The sequence below is a fragment of the Theropithecus gelada genome, chromosome 1 (genome assembly GCF_003255815.1).
Source record: "Theropithecus gelada isolate Dixy chromosome 1, Tgel_1.0, whole genome shotgun sequence".
Classification (NCBI taxonomy): domain Eukaryota; kingdom Metazoa; phylum Chordata; class Mammalia; order Primates; family Cercopithecidae; genus Theropithecus; species Theropithecus gelada.
This window is the reverse complement of record NC_037668.1, coordinates 72008066-72031335: the sequence shown is the minus strand read 5'-3', so window position 1 is coordinate 72031335 and position 23270 is coordinate 72008066. Positions and strand designations below refer to the sequence as shown.

General features: G+C 42.4%; 1 protein-coding gene across 1 annotated transcript; it reads left to right on the top strand.

The window, feature by feature from the left end:
* Positions 1–17451: 17451 nt before the first annotated feature.
* On the top strand, positions 17452–19747 carry KLF18 (Kruppel like factor 18). Its single transcript, XM_025381037.1, has 2 exons — positions 17452–18919; positions 19557–19747. Exons 1-2 carry the CDS (start codon positions 17452–17454, stop codon positions 19745–19747), a joined length of 1659 nt encoding a protein of 552 aa, XP_025236822.1.
* The last annotated feature ends 3523 nt before the right edge of the window (positions 19748–23270 follow it).

Genomic DNA, 23270 nt, shown 5'->3' with positions numbered 1-23270 from the left:
CATGAGACAGCATAGGCAGAAGAGATAAAAGCCTGTGGTGGCTCATGTGTGTAATCTCAGCTACTTAAGATGCTGAGGCTGTAGATCTCGAGGCCAGGAGCTCCAGATCAGACTGGGCGACAGAGTGAGGCCACGTGCCTAAAAAATTATTAATTTATTGATTTATTTTTCTTTTTTAATGTACTGCTATTAGGCCAGGCACGGTGGTTCATGCCTGTAATCCCAGCACTTTGGGAGGCCAAGTGGGCGGATCACAAGGTCAAGAGATTGAGAACATCCTGGCCAACGTGGTGAAACCGCATCTTTAGTATAAATATAAAAATTAGCTGGGCATGGTGGCGTGCGCCTATAGTCCCAGCTACTCGGGAAGGTGAGTCAGGAGAATCGCTTGAACCTGGGAGGCCGAGGTTGCAGTGAGCCGAAATCTTGCCACTGCACTCCAGCCTGGCGGCAGAGCAAGACTTTGTCTCAAAAAAAAAAAAAAAAAAAAAAAAATATATATATAAAATTATTATTATTTAAAGACAGGGCCTCGCTCTGTTGCCCAGGCTGGTCTCCAACTTTGGCCTCAAGCAATCCTTCTGCCGAAGCCTCCCAAAGCACTGGGATTACAGGAATTAGCCACACTGTGCCTGACCACAGTTTCCTTCCACTGACTCCACCCACAAGCAATCATTCCGAACCTAAAAAAGTTATTTTAAAAATTAGCAGAGCCGCGGTTAGTGGTTCACGCCTGTAATCCTAGCACTTTGGGAGGACAAGGGAGGCGGATTACTTGAACTCAGGAGTTGGAGGCCAGTCTGGGAAATGTGGTGAAACCCAATCGCTACAAAAAATACAAAACTTAGCCAGGCGTGGTAGGGCATGCCTGTAGTCCCAGCTACTTGAGGGGCTGAAGTGAGAGAATCGCTTGAGCCAGGAGGTTGAGGCTGCAGAGAGCTGTGATTACACCACTGCACTCCAGCCTGGGTGACAGAGTGAGACTCTGTCTCAAAAAATAAAAAAAAAATAAAAATTGAAGAAAAAAAATTAGCCGGGCGGCTGGTTGAGGTGGCTCATGCCTGTAGTCCCAGCACTTTGAGAGGCCAAGGCCAGCAGAGAGCTTGAACCCAGGACTTCGAGACCAGCCTGGGCAACATGGCAAAACCTCATCTCTACCAAAAAAAACCAAAAAAACCCAAAAATTAGTCAGGCATGGTGGTGCATGCCTGTAGTTCCTGCTACTCTGGGGGCTGAGGTGGGAGGATCTCTGGAGCCCAGGAGTTCCAGGCTGCAGTGAGCTGTGATTGCACCACTGCACTCCAGCCTGGGTGACAGAGTGAGATCCCTGTCTAAGAGATGAAAAACAAAGAATATTTTTGTACAGAATTTTGAAAACAGATTATATACCCAGAGCATAATTCCTTTTTCTCTGAGCTACCAGTATCTCTTTTATACATTCCTTATATTCAATAATTTATTATGCATTGATAGATATGTGTGTACATCTACACATTTATATAGTCACACCAAACAACATGATTAAATGATTATTTGTTGAAAGCTTTTTCTTTCTTTTTTTTTTTTTGAGATGGAGTCTTGCTCTGTTGCCCAGGCTGGGGTGTGGTATGATCTTGGCTCACTGCAACCTCCACCACCCAGGTTCAAGTGAGTCTCCTGCATCAGCCTCCCAAGTAGCTGGGACTACAGGCATGCAGCCACCACACCGGGCTAATTTTTGTAGTTTTAGTAGAGACAAGGTTTCACTATGTTGGCCAAGCTGGTCTCAAACTCCTGACCTCAAGTGACGCACCCGCCTCGGCCTCCCAGAGTGCTAGAATTATAGGTGTGAACTACTGTGCCCGTCTGGCCAGGCCCACAAATCTGTATTTGAATATATTCTCCAGGTGGTGCTTACAAATGCTAAAGTTAATGCAAAGGTGCTATTTCGTGTTTTTTGTTTTGTTGTGTTTTGTTTTTTGAGATGGAGTCTCTCTCTGTCTTGCCCAACTGGAGAGCAGTGGCACAATCAGGTTCAAGCGATTCTCCTGTCTCAGCCTCCAGAGTAGCTGGGACTACAGGAGTGTGCCATCACACCCAGCTAATTTTTTTGTATTTTTGGTAAAGGTGGGGTTTCACCATGTTGACCAGGCTGGTCTTGAAGTCCTGACCTCAGGTGATCTACTTCTCTCGGCCTGCCAAAGTGCTGGGATTGCAGATGTGAGCGACCACCCCCAGCCCAAAGGCGCTATCTTGGAGCAATGATTTTAAGACTTGGCTTTATTATCTTAATTTGAACATCATGAAGAACAAATACATAGTCAAAAATACATAACTGTTTTCTTTTTTTTCTCTTTTTTTTTGAGATAGAGTCTTGCTATGTCACCCAGGCTGGAGTGCAGTGGTGCAATCTCGGCTCACTGCAACCTCTGCCTCCCAGGTTCAAGCAATTCTCCCGCCTCAGCCACCCGAGTAGCTGGGATTACAGGCACATGACACCACGCCTAGCTAATTTTTGTATTTTTAGTGGAGACGGGGTTTCACCATGTTGGCCAGGCTGGTCTCGAACTTCTGACCTTAAATGATCCATCTGCATCTGCCTCCCAAAGTGCTGGGATTACAGACGTGAGTCACTGTACAGCCTATAACTGATTTCTGAGTGAGATTCGGTTTCTAGTCTGGGCAAATGAAGACTTTCCTGGGGTTAAAAGGGCTCTTTCTGGTTCACTCCTTGATATGGACCTGTGCTGGGGACTGAGCAGCTGTTCAAGTCCAGCGCACCCAGTTTTGGCTCTGTGCCAGGCTTAAATCCACGATATTTCACAATTCGTATATGCACCCTGATGAAGTGTTTTTAGGTGATGACTGCCTTGTAATCTAACATTTTGCCAAATGTTTATTGTAAATTTTTCTACCATCATCATTACTGTGGTATTGTAACTAAGACTCTCCAGGAAGTCATTCTGCCTGAAACTAAAATCAAGTATATCTCAAGTAACTCTACTGTCTGATTTGAAATGCCTCTGTTGTATGTTGTCTGCAGTCAGCATTCTCTTATAAATAAAGTTGAAACGAAAGATGATGAAACTGGCCGTGTTACTGAATGGGAAATAAAGGTGAGAATACACACTGCAAATGAAGATATGGAAGTTACTTCTACGACACAATCGTGTAGGAATCTGAATGCCATGTTCCCTTGTTTACCAAATGATGCACATTTATTGCAAGAGAAGAAACTGGGCTGTTGCCGCCAATATTTAGAGGCCATTTGGAATCTGCTATGATTGCTTAGATCTGAGGACTTGAGGTTCTATTATTTTGTGGCATCGGAGAAGCAGGAATGGGATTTAATGATATCTCAATTCTCATCCATCTAAAATAACCTAATTTGCAATTATAAATAAAATGGCATGTTGCATTTGTATGTTCCCTTTTTAAAACAGGAACTGTTCCTGCTTTTAACTTCATGGAGTCTTATTTATGAATAAAGCCCGTATTATTAAAATATATATTCAGATTAAAATTCATTTGAATAGTCTATGGCTATTATGAATTTTATTTACTTCTCTTCTCCGAATTTTAATTTCTTTGAAGGCTTCCAGGTAAACAGTGATTACTAATTATTTCAATGTGGTATTAAGTCCAAGATCCTTAAGTCAGTTCATTTTGGATAACATAATTAAATTATCATTAAAGAATGATACAATCACTGTTAATCTTAAGAATCTGACAGTGAAATATGACCCCTTAAAACTTTATTCAGGTGGGCGGGGCCCAGTGGCTCAGGCCTATAATCCTATTACTTTGAGAGGCAGAGGCGGGTGCATTGCTTGAGGCCAAGAATATTAGGTGACATAGCAAGACCCTGTCTCTAAAAACTAAACAAATAAAAATGTTCCCCAGTTAGTGTAGATAGAATAACTCCACAGATTCACATAAGTTTCAGTTTTGTCTCAGATTTACAAGAACGGAATTTATAAAAACATTGGTTATTTAAATTAGGATTCAACTTAATTGTATATCCATGTTTACATTTAGGATTCTTTAAAATAGTGTAAATAGTAATAAACTATAAGACTCATAAACAATTCTAAATAATTTAGATGATTAATTTAGCCTTTTTATTTAAACAAAATCCAATCTTGCATCAGTTAAAATGATATATTGCATGTTTATTTCTCATAGTGGTAAAATCACAGACTCATACCATGGACCATTTTTTAAACTCCTCACTCTCCAGCGGATGTGGGTGAAAAATTTTATTATAGAACCCTGGGCCAAGAGGGGTGGCCTTGGGTGGGACTGGTTGTCCTAAAAATTGGTAGAGCCCAGGGCTTGTTGGTGATGGATGAGCCAGAAGTGATGAGGAACCAACGGAGACTTAGAGTGGAGTCGGAATGAAGTCAGAAGTCACTTGCTTGACTCCAAGTGTGTGTTGGGCCCTGCTAGGGTGCAATAGTCTCTGGACGTGGAGACAGGGAAGAGATGGACATCAAAAAATGCCATTATCATGACTGGCCCAATGATAGTGGGTTATCAGAACTTATCAACATTAGTGTTGCTAAAGTTGGTATACAACCCCCCACTGCGAAATTTGGCTGGCTTTTAAAAAACGCCATTATGGGTAGACATTTTGATCTTTACTGGCAGGGTCAGTATGGTCCCTGGGTCCATGTGGTGTAAAATAGGAGTACCTCCACTCATAGGTGAGAATTGAACGATGAGAACACTTGGACACAGGATGGGGAACATCGCACACCGGGGCCTGTCGTGGGGTGAGGGGAGGCGGGGAGGGATAGCATTAGGAGACATACCTAATGTAAATGGCGAGTTAATGGGCGCAGCACACCAACATGGCACATGTATACATATGTAACACACCTGCACGTTGTGCACATGCACCCTAGAATTTAAAGTATAATAATAATAAAAAAGAATAAAAATAATAAATTAATTAATTAATTAAAAATAAAAGTAGGAGTATGTCTAAAATCTATTGCTACCGGTGGAATTGCCCAATGGGGCTGCTTCCTTGTGCAAACTTGGAAACTTCATCTTGCCTTCTTCATCCTGGAGAAGGCTGAGAGGCCCCAGGTCTCATCCTGAGCTCTAGGATGGTACTTCAGCCCTAGCATTAACATTGGAGTGCTGTGTCATTTCCCCAATAGTAGGTTATATGATCCCCTATTGAAGCAAGAAGACAAACTGGATGGTGGAGCAAGAAGTCAAAAAGAAAGCTATCCAGAAGCCTGAGAAGATGATTAGCAGATAGAGAGGTAATAAGACTTAGAAGGCAGACTGGGCATGGTGGCTCATGCCTATAATCCCAATACTTTGGAAGGCAGAGACAAGAGGATCGTGTAAGCCCAGGAGTTCAAAACTAGCCTTGGCAACATAGTGAGACCTCCATCTCTACAAAAAATTTTTAAAATGAGCCAGGTGTGGTGGAGAGTGCCAGTAGCCCCAGCTAATCTGGGGACTGAAGTGAGACAACTGCTTAAGCCCAGGAGGTCCAGGCTGCAGGGAGCCAAGATCAAGCCGCTGCACTCCGCCACAGAGCAAGACCCTGTCTCAAAAAATTAAAATAAAAATGAAAAAAGAAAATTGGAAAACTACCTCCTCTGATCTCAGACTTTATTTCTTTTTAAGAAATATACTTTTGAAGTTTTGAGTTTGAAACACAGTTTGGACTTAATCACGAGGGATGTTGTGTAGGAAATAATCATTCATTTAATTAATTTGAATCCTCTCCACCACAGTTTACTCCTTATGATATTAACCTCCTTTAAGTATACATCAGTGTGAAAATGCCTTCAGTTTAAAAAGGCATTTTACCTCAGATGGGGTAAAAAAGTTTGTACCCCATCTGAGACAAGAGCATTCATACTGAAGAGAAACTATGAAGTTACCAAATGTGGGGAAACTTACTCACATGCCATCTCATGGAACATAGAAGTGACACTGAAGAGAAACCCTGTGCCTCTAGGGAATACTGAAAAGCCTTTAGCTAGATTACCAGCCTCATAAAGCAGCAGAAAATTCATGCTGGAGAGAAGCCAGTGAAAGCAGCAAAAACGTCATTGAATATTAGAAAATTTATACTGCAAAGAAAGCTTTGAATGTGCTACATATGACAACATTTTCTCTTACACCTTATTCCTTACCCTGCATTTGAAAGTTCTTACACAGATAAACCTTATAAATGTAAGAAGTGTGGAATATCTTCAGCCAAAAGTAAATCCTCATTCAAAAAAAAAAAAAAGGTACACTAGAGAGAAACCTCGTGAATGCAGGAAAGCTTTTGTTTGGACATCCCTCTCAGTCAGCAGAGGGTTTCTGTGGGGAAAGCCCCTCCGCCTGCATGGTATGTGGGAAAGTCTTCAGCCATGAGTCAGTTTCACTGCGCACGAGCATTTTCACTGTAGAGAGAAACCCTTTGAATGTAATGACTGTGGAAAAGCCTTTACTAAAAGCAGTATCTGATTAACCATCCGAACGCTCACACCACAGAGAGAGCGTTGGTGAATATAAGAAATGTGGAAAATTCTTTTTCCAGAAGGAAAGTCTGCTTACCAGTCAGAAAATTCACACTGAAGAGAGACCTTCTGAGTGTAAAGATTGTGGGAAAGTTCTCATTCGGAAGTCTAACCTCATCCAGCACCAGAGAACGCACACGGAAGAGAAACCCTTTGTGTGTAAGGAGTGTGGAAGAACCTTTAGTGGACAATCAAACCTTACTGAGCAAGAGACATTTCATGTTGGAGAGAAACCCTTTAAATGTAGTGGGTGTGGAACAGCTATTGGCCAGAAGAAGTACCTCATAAGAAACCAAAACATACACACTGGATAGAAATGCTATGAGGGTAAGGAATGTGAAAACGTCTTCTGTCAGCAAATACCCCTTAGTGTAGATGTGAGATTTCAGATGATCAACCCTATGAACTTGCTGTGGAAGAGCCTTGTCTCAGAGTTCATCACTTCCTGTGTGTGCGAGCAGCCCCGCAGGTGAGCAGCCCTGTGGTTTCCATGGCTACGGGGAAGCTTTCTCCTAATTCTCAACTCTTGCTCTGTATTTGAGAATCCACACAGGTAGGAAGATTTATCAATATGGTGAATGTGGGAAGCTTTCAGCCAGAAGTCACACCACCTCAGACTCCAGAAAAGTCATACTCATTTAAAAACCACAGCAGGACGTGATGACTCACGCCTATAATCCCAACACTGTTAAAGGCTGAGGCAGGAGGATCACTTGAGCCCAGGAGTTCAAGACAAGCCTGGGTAACATAGGGAGACCCCGCCTCTACAAAAAAAAAAAAAAAAATTAATTAATAAAAACTTTGAAAATGGGAATGCTTTTATCAGGAATGTACACCTCATAATGCATCAGAAATAATCATTTTGTAGCAAAGCACCATCAATAAAGTAAATTTTAACAGATATTTTATGTATGTAACTTGTGGGACATCAGAAAATTCAATGTCCTTCTGAAGAGAGGGGTATTCATATGATAAAAAGCCTGACTCTGGCCGGGTGCAGTGGCTCATGCCTATAATTCCAGCACTTTGGGAGGCTGAGGCAGGCGGATCACCTGAGGTCAAGAGTACAAGATCAGCCTGACTGACATGGTGAACCCTGTAACTACCAAAAATACAAAAATTAGCTGGGTGTGGTAGCAGGTGCCTGTAATCCCAGCTACTTGGGAGGCTGAGGCAGGAGAATCACTTGAACCTGTGAGACAGAGGTTGCAGTGAGTCAAGATGGCACCACTGCACTCTAGCCTGGGCGACAGAGTGAGACTCCATCTCAAAAACAAAAAAAAAAAAACCTAGGTCCAACAAAGAAACCTACAGCAAAGGCAATGATGAATCTTTAGACACATTTCCACTAAAATTGGGAACAGAAAACAGATGCCTATTAGCATTACTGTCAGCATTGATCTGGAGATCTTCACTAGTGCAGTAAGTTGTAAGCATTGGAAAGGAAGACACAAAATTAGATATGATCATCTATAAATATATAAGACTCTTGTGTTGACTGAACAGAGCAGAACAGATTTCAGAAAGAGACCTATGCATTATTTGAATTTGGAATATGATAATGATAGAAGTGGATCAGGATGGGAGGAAATATGGGACAATTTTAAAAATGGTTTGGAGGTAATTTGTTCTCCAAGTGGGGGAAAATAAACCATGAACTATATACAAAAGTAAAATCCACAGAGATGAAAAGCAGGCATTGAAAAAGCTATGTACAGCTGGGCACGGTGGCTCACGCCTGTAATCCCAGCACTTTGGGAGGCCAAGGAGGGCAGATCACAAGGTCAGGAGATCGAGACCATCCTGACTAACACGGTGAAACCCCGTCTCTACTAAAAATGCAGAAAAATTAGCCAGGCGTGGTGGCGGGCGCCTGTAGTCCCAGCTAGTCGGGAGGCTGAGGCAGGAGAATGGTGTGAACCCGGGAGGCGGAGCTTGCAGTGAGTCGAAATCATGCCACTGCACTCCAGCCTGGGCAACAGAGCAAGACTCCGTCTCAAAAAAAAAAAAAAAGAGAAAAAACTATGTACTAAAATTGTATGACTTTGGGAGTAGGGAAACATTCCTTGTAACAACTTCAGAAATACTTAGCAATTCTACTTTTGAATGTGTGTGCTCAGGAAATATGTACTAGGATATTTACTACGGTTTGATTTGTAGTAGTCAAAAACTAGAAACATTGAAAAGGAGAAATTCTTATGATAGAATAATATATATCTGTAAGTGCAACACCTGAGATCCGCATGTATTAACAGGAAGATCTCAGAATCATGTTGAGAGGGGGGAATATCAAGTTGCAGAATGATGCTATAGTACAATGATTTTCTGTAAATGTGTTTGCTATTTTGTGTTATTTATTTATTTGTTTAATTATTTTTGAGACAGGATCTCGCTTTGTCGCCCAGGCTGGAGTGCCGTGGCGTGATCTCGGCTCACTGCAACCTCCACCTCCCAGGTTCAAGCAATTCTCCCACCTCAGCCTCCTGAGTAGCTGGGACTACAGGTGCATGCCACCACTCCCGGCTAAGTTTTTGTGTATTTTTTGGTACAGACAGTATTTCATCATGTTGGCCAGGCTGGTCTCCAACTCCTGACCTCAAGTGATTCGCCCGCCTCAGCCTCCAAAAGGGCTGGGATTACAGGCGTGAGCCACTGCTCCCGACCTAATTTTTAATTTATTTTTAAATAGAGACAGGGTCTTGCTACATTACTCAGGCTAGTCGGGAACTCCTGGACTGAAGCAATTCTCCCACCTCAGCCTCTCAAAGGGTAGGGTTACATGTCCAGCCACTTTTTGTAAATTTGTTTTTTTTTTTTTTTTTTTTTGAGACGGAGTCTCGCTCTGCCGCCCAGGCTGGAGTGCAGTGGCCGGATCTCTGCTCACTGCAAGCTCCGCCTCCCGGGTTCACGCCATTCTCCTGCCTCAGCCTTCCGAGTAGCTGGGACTACAGGCGCCCGCCACCGCGCCCGGCTAGTTTTTTGTATTTTTTAGTAGAGACGGGGTTTCACCATGTTAGCCAGGATGGTCTCGATCTCCTGACCTCGTGATCCGCCCGTCTCGGCCTCCCAAAGTGCTGGGATTACAGGCTTGAGCCACCGCGCCCGGCCGCTTTTTGTAAATTTGAATTAAAAGTTCCCTCACAAAATTCAGTACTATACACATACTATACATGTATGTACGTAAATGTTTCTGAAATGGTTTGGAAGAATATAGCCCAACACTTGCTAGTGGTCGCCTGTGAAGAGTGAAGAAGGGAAGCGTGAGTGTGAGACTTCAGCTTTGTGTCTAAATATCTTCTTCTCTTTAAAAAGACTGCAAGTAGTGAGCCGAGATCGCGCCACTGCACTCCAGCCTTGGCGACAGAGCGAGACTCCATGTCAAAAAAAAAGAAAAAAAAAAAGACTACAAGTAAATAGATGAAGATACTGATAATTCTGGATTGTAGTATGTGGATCTCTAGTCTTATCTTTTATACTTTTCCGTGTTTTTAGAATTTCTCAGAATTAGTAGGAATGAGGGTGAGGATGGGAACTCTGTGCCTGTGGAAATCACGCTTTAATATTCATTCCTGGCCGGGTGCAGTGGCTCACACATATAATTCCAGTACTTTGGGAGGCCGAGGTGGGTGGATTGCCTGAGCTCAGTTCGAGACCAGCTTGGGCAACACAGTGAAACCCCGTCTCTACTAAAATATAAAAAGTTAGCCGGGCGTGGCAGCATAACCTGTGATCCCAGCTACTCGGGAGGCTGAGGCAGGAGAATCACTTAAGCCTAGGAAGCTGAGGTTGCAGTGAGCCGAGATCGTACCACTGCACTCCAGCCTGGGCAACAGAGTGAGACTCTATCTCAAAAAAAACAAAACAAAACAGAACGAAACAAAAATTAATTCCCAAATACTAAATTTGTATAGCAAATATTTCTAAAACTTTATCAATGATGAGTGGATGAACATGCTCTGTATGTAAAATAAAATTATCTGTTTTTTTACATTCAAAATGAAGGCTGGGCATGGTGGCTTATGCCTGTAATCTTTGCACTTTAGGAGGCTGAAGTGGGAGGACTGCTTGAGTCCAGGAGTTTGAGAGCATCCTGGGCAACATGATGAGACTCCATCCCTACAAAGAATTTAAAAATTAGCCACAGTGAGCCATGATTGCACCACTGCACTCCAGCTTGGGCAACAGAGTAAAACCCTGTCTCAAAACTAAATAAATGGCAAGATAAAATTAAAAATAAGTAAGTAAAAACTACAGCCAAAAAGAGAGAGAGAAAGAAAAAAACAAAGAAAGAAAGAAGAAAGAGAAAGAGAGAAAGAAAGAAAGAGAGAGAAAGAAAGAAAGAAAGAAAAAGAAAGGGGTACTATGATAATTTCTAGGGTAATCTGATGGAATTATCAAGATAATTATGCAAGATTAAATAAATAAATAATAAATAAATAAGTAAATAAGTCAAAATCACAGCCAAAAAAAAAAAAAAGTCATAATCTTTTTCAGGGTAAACTGATGGAATTATCAGGATTTCATAGTAGAAATAATTTGATTAAGTTTACAGCTGCCAAAGAGGTGGAGTCTGCATAAGTGAACAGCTGATTGAATCTGACGCCTCTAGTGTGTTTAAGGACTCAGATCGTAGGAGCAAAGCCGTTTGAGTTCAAATCTACTATCTGTGTTTGATTCTGCGACCTCCTGCAAATATTTAATATTTCTGAGTCTCAGTTTTTTGCTTTACATGATAACAATGATAAAATCCACCTCCTAATACTGGTGAGGGTAAAATTCGCTAATTAATGCCAATTGCTTGCGGGCACAATGAGAACAGGGGCAGTGATTGCATTAATGTCCGGAGGCCTCTGGTAGGTAGCTCAATCAGTCTGCTTATACAGGCGGTAGGTCGCTGGTGCCCTGGGCTCCGCCCCAAGGGGTGTGGCCGACCAAAGACGCAAAGCAGTGACCTGGGCCAGGCTCTATAAAAGCCCAGGCCCCAGAAGGCGCCCAGCAGTTTCAGAGTGTGTTCCTTTCTGTCTGCAAGTAGCAAAGTGTCCGGCCTGCAATACGGATCAATTTCTGGTGAGTCTGCCTCCAAACGAAAGGGCGAAGGTTGGTGTCATGGAGCGGTAGGTCAGAAATTCAAAGATGTAGGCGTCCAGAATGCTAGCAAGGGAACCCATTAATAGGGAAGGACAGAGAGGTGTCTGAAACGGTTCATTTATTGAGGATCATTTTTACTTCCACGAGCCTGCCCTGTGCAGGGCATGCCTTTCATCAGACAGACGCGGGGTCTGCAGAGGCAGCTGTGGTTGTAATTCCTGGGGGTCTCTCGACGGCACCCGAAGTCTTGCTATCATGTTGGCAGGAGCCCAGGACGAGATCGTGGTCTGGTCGAAGGCTCATGGAAGTATACAAGGAATGCTAGGCCCATGAGTCAGAGGGGCCTGGGTGGGTTCGGTTAAATTATTAGAGATCAAGAGAAGGAGGCATAGCCGGTGGATGGAACTATCAGGGTTTATTGTTTGTTTTGCTTTGGTATGGGTTTGGTTTTTTTTGTTTTTTTTTTTTGTTTTTTTTTTTTTTGACAGAGTCTTGCTGTGTCGCCCAGGCTGGAGTGCACGATCTCCGCACACTGCAACCTCTGCCTCCCAGGTTCAAGCAATTCTCATGCCTCAGCCTCCCAAGTAGCTGGGACTACAGATGTGCACCACCATGCCCGACTAATTTTTTTTCTTTCTTTCTTTCTTTTTTTTTTTTTTGTATTTTTAGTAGAGACAGAGTTTCACTGTTTTGGCCAGGCTGGTCTCAAACTCCTGACCTCAGGTGATCTGCCTGCCTTGGCCTCCCAAAGTGCTGGGATTACAGACCTGAGCTATCGCTCCCAGCCAGAACTATCGTTTTAATAATTCCTTTAACTGGGGATGAAATCCATCTGTTTTTCCAAGGGCCAGAAACTTTAGGGACCAGAAGCAGACCTAGAGCAGGTGGAGTGGGAATGAGTCCTTCACTGAGTTCCTGTTTTCTAAGGTTCCCAGTGGGATCCATCAGGCCTTGCTCAGGATGAAATAGAGTTCTGCTCAGAGGAGCTCTAGTGGGGAGATGGGGTAGACAGGAGTTAAGCTTTTACATGGGCAGGAATGGTGGGAAACTAAGTGTAAGAGTAAGATGCTATTAGAGGTTGATTTTTAAAGTTTAATTTTATGTATTTACTTTTTAGAGAGGAGGGGGTCTTGCTATATTGCCCAAGCTGGCTTCAAACTGCTGGGCTCAAGGGAACCTCACCCCACAGCCTCTGAGTACCTAGAGCTAGAGGTGCTGTGATAGCTAGAGATTGATTTTAATCTCAGAGGATATCATTTCAAAGATTTCCTGTTTGGGATTTTTTTTTTAATTTTTCTCAGTTATTTGTATGATCTTCAAATGTATATAACATAAAATTACCATCTTAATCATTTTTAAGTTTACATATCAGTGGCAGTATTTAGATACAGTCATAATATTGTGCAATCATCACCACCATCCATCTCCAGAACTCTTTCATCTTATAAAAGTGAAACTCTGGGCCGGGCGCGGTGGCTCAAGCCTGTAATCCCAGCACTTTGGGAGGCCGAGACGGGCGGATCACGAGGTCAGGAGATCGAGACCATCCTGGCGAACACGGTGAAACCCCGTCTCTACTAAAAAATACAAAAAACTAGCCGGGCGAGGCGGCGGGCACCTGTAGTCCCAGCTACTTGGGAGGCTGAGGCAGGAGAATGGCGTAAACCCGGGAGGCGGAGCTTGCAGTGAGCTGAGATCTGGCCACTGCACTCCAGCCCGGGCGACAGAGCCAGACTCCGTCTCAAAAAAAAAAAAAAAAAAAAAAAAAAAAAAAGTGAAACTCTGTACCAGTTACAGTTAACTCTTCACTCCCCCTCCCTGCTTCCCCCCCAACCATCTGTCTGCCTCTCATTTTGATTACTCTTAGATACTTCATATAAGTGGAATCACATGGTTTTTTTTATGCGAGTCACTTTTTTGTGGCTAGATTATTTCACTTAGCATAATATCCTCAGAGTTCATCCATGTTGTAGCATGTGTCAGAATATCCTTCCATTTTAAGGCTGGATATTCAGTTGTATGTTCCATTGTTTGTGTATACATTTGGCCCTTGAACAAGATAGGTTTGAACTGCATATATACTTATAGCTATATTTTTTCAATAAATATATTGAAAATAGATTTTCATATGTTGAACCATCCTTGCATTCTGGGAATAAATCCCACTTGGTCTTGTTGTTTAATCCTTGTAATATGCTGCTGAATTGGGATTACTAGTATTTTCTTGGGATTTTTGCATCAATGTTCTTAAGGGATATGAGTTTGTAGTTTTCTTTTCTTGCAGCATCATTTCTGGCTTTGACACTGGGTATTTGCTCGGCTCATAGAGTAAGTTAGGAAGTATTCTCTCCTCTTCAATATTTTGTCAAAGTTTGAAGGATTGATATTAGTTCTTTGAAATTTGGTAGAATTGACCAGTGAAACTATCAGGTCCACAGCTTTTTTTTTGTTAGGAGATAATGATTACTGATTCAATCTCGTTAGTTATAGGCCTGTTCAGATTTTCTTTCTTCATGATGGTTCAGTCTTGGTAGGTTTTGTGTTTCTATGAATTTCTTCATTTTACCTAGGTTATCCAATTTGTTGGTGTACAAACTGTTCATAGTACTGTCTTAAAATCCTTTCTATTGCTGTAGAAGCAGTAGTAATGTCCCCACTTTTCTTTCTGATTTTAGTAATTTGAGTCTCTTTTTCTTAGTCCACCTAGCTTAAAGGTTTGTCAATTTTGCTGATCTTTTCAAAGATTGATTTTTTGTTTCATTAATTTTTCTCTATTTTTAAAAATTTAAAAAATTTTCCATTTCATTTATCTCTGCTGTGTTCTTTTTTGTTTTGTTTTTTTACAGATGGGGTTTTGCTTTGTCACCCAGGCTGGAGTGCAGTGGCACAATAACAGCTCACTGTAGCCTCCATCTCCTGGGCTCAAGTGATCCTCCTGCCTCATCCTCCCAAGCAGCTGGGACTACAGGTATGTGCCACCACACTCAACTAATTAAAAAAAAAAAAATTGTAGAGGCAGGATCTCACTATGTTGCCCAGGTTAGTCTAGAATTCCTGGGCGAAGGGATCCTCCCACCTCAGCCTTCCAACATGCTGGGATGACAGGCCTGACCCACTGTGCCTGGCCTGTTCTATTCTTTATTATTTTCTTCCTTCTGCAAACTTTTAGTTCTTTTTCTAGTTCCCTAAATTGTAAAGTTAGGTTACTGATTTGAGCTATTTCTTGTTTTTTGAAATGTAAGTGTTTATAGCTGTAAATTTCTGTTCTAGCATTGCTTTTGCTACATCCCATAAATTTTGGTCTATTGTGTTTTTATTTTCATTCATCTCTAAGCATTTTATAACTTCCCTTGTGATTTCTTTTTGATCCATTGTTTGTTTAAGAGTATGTTCTTTCATTTCCACAAATTTGTGAATTTTCCAGTTTTACTTCTTCCTCTTCTTCTTTTTTTTTTTTTTGAGATGGAGTCTCACTCTGTCACCCAGGCTGGAGTCCACCTCCCAGGTTCAAGCGATTCTCCTGCCTCAGCCTCCCAAGTAGCTGAGATTACAGGTGCCCACCACCAGCTAATTTTTGTATTTTTAGTAGGTTCAGGGTTTCACCATCTTGGCCAGGCTGGTCTTGAACTCCTGGCCTCATGATCCACCCGCCTTGGCCTCCCAAAGTGCTGGGATTACAGGTGTGAGCCACCATGCCTAGCCTTCCAGTTTTACTTCTATTATGGATTTCTATTATGGATTTAGAGGTGGATGTGGTGGCAAGCACCTCTAGTCCCACCTACTAGGGAGTCTGAGACAGGAAGATCGCTTGAGCCTAGTAGTTCAAATCCAGCTGGGGCAACTTGGAGAGAATCCAACTCTGAAAATAAAAATAATTCCTAGGTTTTGAGAGCTCCTCTTGGTAGGGTGTCACCATAGGAAGTGGCATCAGCCTAGACCTCCAAGTGAAAGTGGCTTCTGCTTCCACTATGGCTTTAATTATCTCCCTTCTTTTAAGGGTACCTCCTAGTTCTTGGGAAATTCCACTTATTTCCAACCATTAATAGATATATAATATATATATATTCTTTGCAGTTTTTAAATTTTTTTAAGTATATATAATACTTATAGAAAATTTTTTCTTTAAGTGTATATAATATATATTTATATTATAATATTAAACATTGTATATTATATATTACATTTATATGTTATATATTATATATAATATTTTTATATATTATAATTTATATGTATTATATATAAATATTATAAATATATAAATGTATATAAAATAATAAAATAAAATAAATAAATAAAATAAAATAATTTTTAAAAAGTATATATAAATAAATATAAATATTTATATAATATATATACATTGTATATATGTACATATTTAAAGCCGTCTATCATTTCTATGATTTGGTATAGAAGGGAAGGACTTCAGGGTCTCCTCCGTCCACCATATTTAATGGCAGTCCTGTCACACATTTTGAATACAGCCTGGGAGAATTATGGTATTTCTCTATTCTGAGAGTCAGGACAAGGCAGGAGGGACCAGGCTTTGATGGCAGAGATAGGAAAGGAGAACGTATTAGATAAGATAACTTGGCTAGGTAGGGCAGACTGAGCAATGGATTGGATAGGAACATGGCAAAACTGAGTGTACTGATCTGGCCAGAGTAGGACAAAAGCAGGGAAGAGGCACAGGGAATGAAAAAGATGTGAGGCTACCCAGATAATGGCTTTGGGGAGCTCATTATAAATTTGACACTTTTCTTGCAGATCATATGGGGCAGAGAAAACAATAAATACATACATACATACATACATACACATCATACCAGAGACATAGGAAGCCTAGAAGCATATGGATGGCCACTTTGAACAGAAATATATGCACAATTATGCCTCTGTCTCCAAAGAAACTGCTGCTTGGAATGTGTCTTAGTCTGTTCTGTCCAGGAGCTGGTAGATTTGGTGTCTGGTAAGGGCATGCTTTCTGATTTATAGATGGCACCTTTTAGCTGGGTCCTCACTTGGTAGAAGTAAAGAACTCAGCCCCTTAGAAGAACACTCATCTCATTCTTGAAGGCTCTGTCTCCATGACCTAATCATCTCCCAAAGGCCCTACCTTCTAATACAATCACATTGGAAATTCAGTTTTAACATACAAAATTTGGAGAAACACATTCAGTCCATAGTAGAATGGTTCCTAGAAGCTGGTGGTTTCCAGGATGGTTCTCAGGAGGCCAGAATCAGTGGGTGCCCCCAGGGAGATCTCTGGGAGAAATGTCCCCATTTATCTAGGGGACTGTAAGGACCCAGAGCCAGATAGATCCAGTACAAGTTAAGAGTCTTCCATCTGGGCCAAGCCAATTCACCTCCCTGGACTTCTATTTTCTTTAAAATGAGATTAATTATGACCCTTATTTTCTGGGGTCATGGTGGAAATGAAATTAGACAATTTATTTGAAAGTTTAATCAGCTGAATCTCCGGTAAGATGTCTGGAGAGGAGACTTTGAAAAAGTCTCTGGGGTCAGATCTCTTCAGAGGATAATGGGACATTCACAGCATCCATCTAGATTCTTGCCTCCATTGGTAGATAGGAGTGGCTTAGTAAAAGTTTGCATTTGAGAAATGTTTTCACTTTTGAAATGTTACTCTGTGTGTGGAGGGTACACTGGATGAAGTTAACTCCAGAGTCAGTTGAGAGGCAACTACAGGCTTCTAGGCAAGAGATAATGGTGGGCTCAACAGGGATGGAGAAGGAGAATTTGAACTGGGATGAACCCCTGACCTATTAACTTTTTTGCAGGATCCCATAACAAAAGATTCAGTTAGTTATCAGGCAACAGCAAAGAAATGGATTCCAGTCTCCTCCAGGCAATTGAGGAAATTGAGAATTTTTTCCAGCATCTCTCTGAGCGACATACAAAACAGGCAGAAACCCCAGATGCACCAGAACCACAGAACTGTATGCCTCTGACTGCCCATGCTGAGGAGAGCCAACATGAGTCAACCAGGAGCAAGACGATGCCTCCCTTGGGGCCCACAATGATGACTTCTGCATGCACTAACATCCCTGGGACAGTTCTCACCCAGGACTTAACAATGCACCCTCTTAAAGCCCTTGATATGGCACTTGAAGACCTAAATGAGACTTATTCCATGGGCCAGAAAGTGACTTCCTTTGATCAGATAAAACACACAGCAGGCTCCCAGATGACAGATGTTACTGACACCCCAAAGTCATCACCCACTGATTGCCAGAAGACAGCCATCACTGCAAGCAACATGACAATCTCCAGTGAAAGTAACCAGCTGAACACTCCAAGTAGTGACCAGACCCTCAATGAGAGTCAGATACCAGCCCTGCATGGAGATCAGATGAAGACCCTCAGTGATAACCAGACTCTCTGTGGGGACCAGGTGACCTTCAGTAGTGACCAGACCCTCACTGATGGTCATACAGTGACTTCCAGTGGCGATGAGGCCCTCTCTGGGGGCCAGATGACAACCAGTCTAGACCTCTATGGAGGGCAAATGATGACTTCCACTGATAACCAGACTCTCTATGGGGAGCAAGCGACAACCTCCACTGGTAACCAGACCCTCTACGCGGAGCAGATGACGACCTCCACTAGTAACCAGACCCTCTATGGGGAGCAGGTGACGACCTCCACTAGTAACCAGACCCTCTATGGGGAGCAGGCGACGACCTCCACTAGTAATCAGACCCTCTATGGGGAGCAGGCGACGACCTCCACTGGTAATCAGACCCTCTATGGGGAGCAGGTGACGACCTCCACTGGTAACCAGACCCTCTATGGGGAGCAGGTGACGACCTCCACTAGTAACCAGACCCTCTGTGGGGAGCAGATGATGACCTCCACTAGTAACCAGACCCTCTGTGGGGAGCAGGTGACGACCTCCACTGGTAATCAGACCCTCTATGGGGGGCAGAATATGACCTCCATTGATAACCAGGCTCTCTGTGGAGGCCAGATGGCAACATATAGTGGCAACCCGACCCTCTATGGGGACCAGATGCTGACTCTTCAGGTGGGCAATATGACAATGCTCACTAATGACCACAGCCTTTATGGGGGATATATATCCCATCAGTTCTCATCATTGCCACACCCAGGATTCCCATGCTTTTCAAGTTCCCATTTGATTCAAGGACAAGTTCCAGAAAAGCAGAAGACACAGAGCTGCCAGTTCTGGAAGAATCCTGAGGTTTCGAGGCCCTACATCTGCACTTACGAGAACTGCAAGAAGTCTTATAAAAAGGCTTGCCACCTCCGAACCCATATGCGCAACCACACCGGTGAGTGAGGGCCTGGGAACGGGGTGAGGGGCAAGTGGCTACAGATTTGTGCCTTTACAAAGCCCTGGGAGCATTTGAGATTGCTGCCACTTCCTTTAAGCCAAGAATTCAAGAAGATTCTATAATAGAAAAGGTTGGCACCTTCAGAAGCGGGGATAAAGCAGTCCTAGGGACAGGCTCTAGTCTTGGACCAGAGCCAGGCTGGCTATAGCCTTTAGTGATGTTGACTGCTGGTTTGATGGGAAGAAGTGAAGGGATTTCTTTGGCCTCTTGCAGGTAGATGTTCTTGACGCTATTTCTACTGGGATCGTCACTTCATAGTGACAGCGCCCCCAGGCCTCACTTCCCTCATCCTCCTTATTCCCCTTACTAACTTGCCTGCCAATAACTGTCTCTCCTCCTGTTTTTTTTTCTTCTTCTTCCTTTCCTTTTGTTCCCTTCTTCACAGTTTTCCTCTTGTCTTTCTAGCTTTTGTGGCCCTCATTCCCCTCCTTCACTCACCTCCCCCACCTCCGTCTCCTTTGGCTCTACCTCTCCCACTCCAACTTGCTCAAAAACTTTTTCTTGTTCACTTTCAATGTCCCTGCCCTACCTCACCCTGATGTATGACGCGTCTCTCTCTCTCTGTCTGGTCCAGGGGAGAAGCCCTACATATGCGATGTAGAGGGATGTACGTGGAAATTCACCCGCTCAGATGAGCTCAACAGACACAAGAAAAGGCACACAGGGGAACGGCCCTACCTGTGTTCAATATGCAACAAGAATTTTGCAAGATCTGATCACCTAAAGCAGCATGCAAAGGTCCACAACGTTCACCCAGGATTATGAACCCTTCAGCCCATGAGGAAATGTGTACAGCTAAAAGATTCTCCCTACTGAGTTTGTTTCCCTTGAACAAGCTCCCCTATTTCCCTATGCCAGTAGCTAGTAGGTGCTTAATATTCATAAGTTTTCTAAAACATACAGAGAAAATAGGTATATGGGTTTTCATACAAAAACTGGATGACTTTCAACTTGAAACCGGAAGCACTCTTCATTCATTGCCCTCTCTCAGGGTACCTGCTTTTATCAGCATGCTGTGAATCCTTCTAGATCTTACTCTGCATTTACCTGTATGTGTACTTGTAAAAATGTATCTGTGTAGATGATTGAGATTGATATGTATATAACTCAGAGGGTAAAGAATATGGAACTTTTTTTTTTTGTCTGTAGCTGAGTCTATGTTTCTTTGGAGTTTCATTCCTGTGTTGAAAAGGAGGGGATGCTCAGTCACATCCAGTGTAAAGTGGTCTCAGGTTAAATGGACTTTGCTTAGATGAGTACTTAGCCTATTCAGAAGTTCAACCTGGGTCAGATGTGGCTCACGCCTGTAATCCCAGTACTTTGGGAGGCCAAGATGGGCAGATTGCTTGAGCCTGGGGAGTTCTAGACTAGCCTGGGCAATATGGTGAAACTCTGCCTCTACAAAAAAAAATAAAAACAAAACCAAAAATTAGCTGGGTGTGGTGGTGTGCACCTATAGTCCCAGCTACTTGGGAGGCTGAGATGGGAGGATCACGAGCTCAGTAGTTGGAGTTGCAGTGAGCTGTATTCACACCACTGCACCACTGCACTCTAGCGTGGGTGACATAGTGAGACCTTGTCTCAAAAAAAAGAAAAAAAAGATATTGTGTAATATTATATATGAAATATATTGAATAAGATATTTAAGTTATAAGTAGAAAAAAATGAGCACCTGTAAGAGCTCATCACCCAGTGTCATGCAATCAGTGTCATGCAATCAAGGGTTGAGATGGCCAGCCAGAACAATGAGCCAGATGGAAAGGAATGATGAAGCCTTATTTACTGACTGCTACAGAACAGATAGGAGAGATAGCCTTAGCCAAGACCCCAAATAAGGAGGCCTCTGCACGGAAGCACCATCGTCCTTCAATGACCCACATAAACCCAGGGTATCAAACTCTGGGCTGGCTGCTTTCTGGGGCCCTTCAGCTGTGGTACAAGTGGGGCACATGCAGTTAAGACTCCATCCCCCCGGGCAGCTTTCCTGAACCTTCGGGGACTAACTCCCAATGAATCCTAGATTGTTGTCCTTTGCTGCCTGTTAGTAATAAACCTGTTTTACTTAACTTGTTGTGTGTATGGGTGTCATTGGATCTCACTGGACTCAGACAAGCTGATAACCAGTGCACAGTGAATCTGCCTTACGGTGGGGATGCCAAGTCCTTGACTATGGCTCCTTTCAGAAAACTGCAATGCCCTGGCTGTATGCCAAGTCTGGTGAGCTCCCCTACCCATCCTTCTATCTTCTAGAATTGATGACTACCCTGAATTTTGTATATATAAATCCCTTTGATACGTTTATCAAAAATGCATGTATTCAAAGATAATTTGTAGGTTTTTTTATTTTGAGCTTCATAAATATTATACTGAGCTATATATAGTCTTCTGAAACTCCCTTGTTTTCAACACATATCTCTAAGATCTCAGAGAAATCTGAGAATGCACTAGAGTCTTACATGAAGCACAATTATAAAAAGAAAAGATCATACAGCTGTTCCTCATTATCCAGATCTAATCTGCTAGATCATGAATTTTTAAAGTTTTTATTTCATTAACCTAAATATGAAAAATAGTAACATACTTCCAACCCATTCAAAAACACCAAATATTTCTTCAAATTTCACTACAACCCTTATATAACAATCCACCAAGGATTTCACATTATATAAAACCCCCAGGTGTGGTGGCTCACACCTGTAGTCCCAGCACTTTGGGAGGCCGAGGAGGGCAAATCACCTGAGGTCAGGAGTTCAAGACCAGCCTGACCAACGTGGAGAAACACAGTCTCTACTACAAATACAAAATTAACTGGGTGTGGTGGCACACACCTGTAATCCCAGCTACTCGGGAGGCTGAGGCACAAGAATCACTTGAACCGGGGGGTGGAGGTCATGGTGAGCCAAGATCGAGCCATTGTACTCCAGCCTGGGCAACAGAGCAAGACTCAGTCTCAAAAAAAAAAGAAAGAAAGAAAAGAGAACTGAAAGAAATAAACAGGGCATCAGTGACCTGAGGGACAATATCAAGTGCTCCATCATACAGGCAGACTGTATGTCAGAAATAGAAGGTGGAGGAGAACCCCAAAATTTGACAAAACAATGGCCAAAATTTTTCCAAATTTTATTAAGACTACCAAACATTTAGATTCAAAAAGTTCAATGAATCCTAAACAGAATAAAGGTAAGTTCAAAACCATATAAAACCAATCACTATATTTAAGAACAGATACATTATGTGGTAAAAACAATAAATAGCTAAGGCGAGATTAATCAAAATTCAGTATAGTGGTTACTTCTGCAAAGAAGGATGGGGAATTCAAAGCTTTTTAAATGTACTAGATTATTTTTCCTTCTTTTTCTTATTTTATTTTTTATAGAGACAAGGTCTTGCTGGTCTCAAACTCCTGGCCTCAAGTTATCCTCTGCCTTGGCATCCCAAAGTGCTGGGATTACAGGCCTGATCTTAGGGGTAACTAAATATTTTTATTATTTTTTTTTTCCTTTTTTTTTTTTTTTTTTTTGACCTTCCTAACATGAGTGCATTTTATTATTAAATTGGAGATATACAAAATATTTCTTGCAGGTTATGATAGATATCACAATCAATGGAAAACAAATGAAGTTCATCCATTCTTCTTCTGTGTTACTTATAACACAAGCCAGGAACCTGGAAGTCACCCTTGACCTCGCCCTCATCTACCAAATCCAGTTAACTATCACTTTCCTACTTCTCCCTACCTCCACTCTCACACCCTGGCCAAAGCCACCTTGACTCTCACCTGAAATACTGCTATGTCCCTTCCTCTCCCTTACAGCCTCGCTCTAATCTTATCTCCACACTGCAGCCAAAGAAAACACTTTCAACCTTATCTCTCCATCTTGAATCTATCTCACCATCCCCTTTGCTATCAGAAGCAAGAGTGACAAGTAAATTTCCCAAGACACCTCATAGCCAGGAAATGGCAGAGGCAGGATTCAAAATCTACTAAAGAGTTCACAGATCTTTTTTGTTTTGTTTTGTTTGTTTGTTTTGAGATAGAATCTTGCTCAGTCACCCAGGCTGGAGTGCAATGGCAAGATCTCAGCTCACTGCAACCTCCGTCTCCCGGGTTCAAGTGATTCTCTCATCAGCCTCCCGAGTAGCTAGGATTACAGGCACCCACCATATGCCAGGCTAATTTTTGTATTTTGTAGAGACGGGGGTCTCACCATTTTGGCCAGGCTGGTCTCGAACCTCTAACCTCAAGTGATCCGCCTGCCTCAACCTCCAAAAGTGCTGGGATTACAGG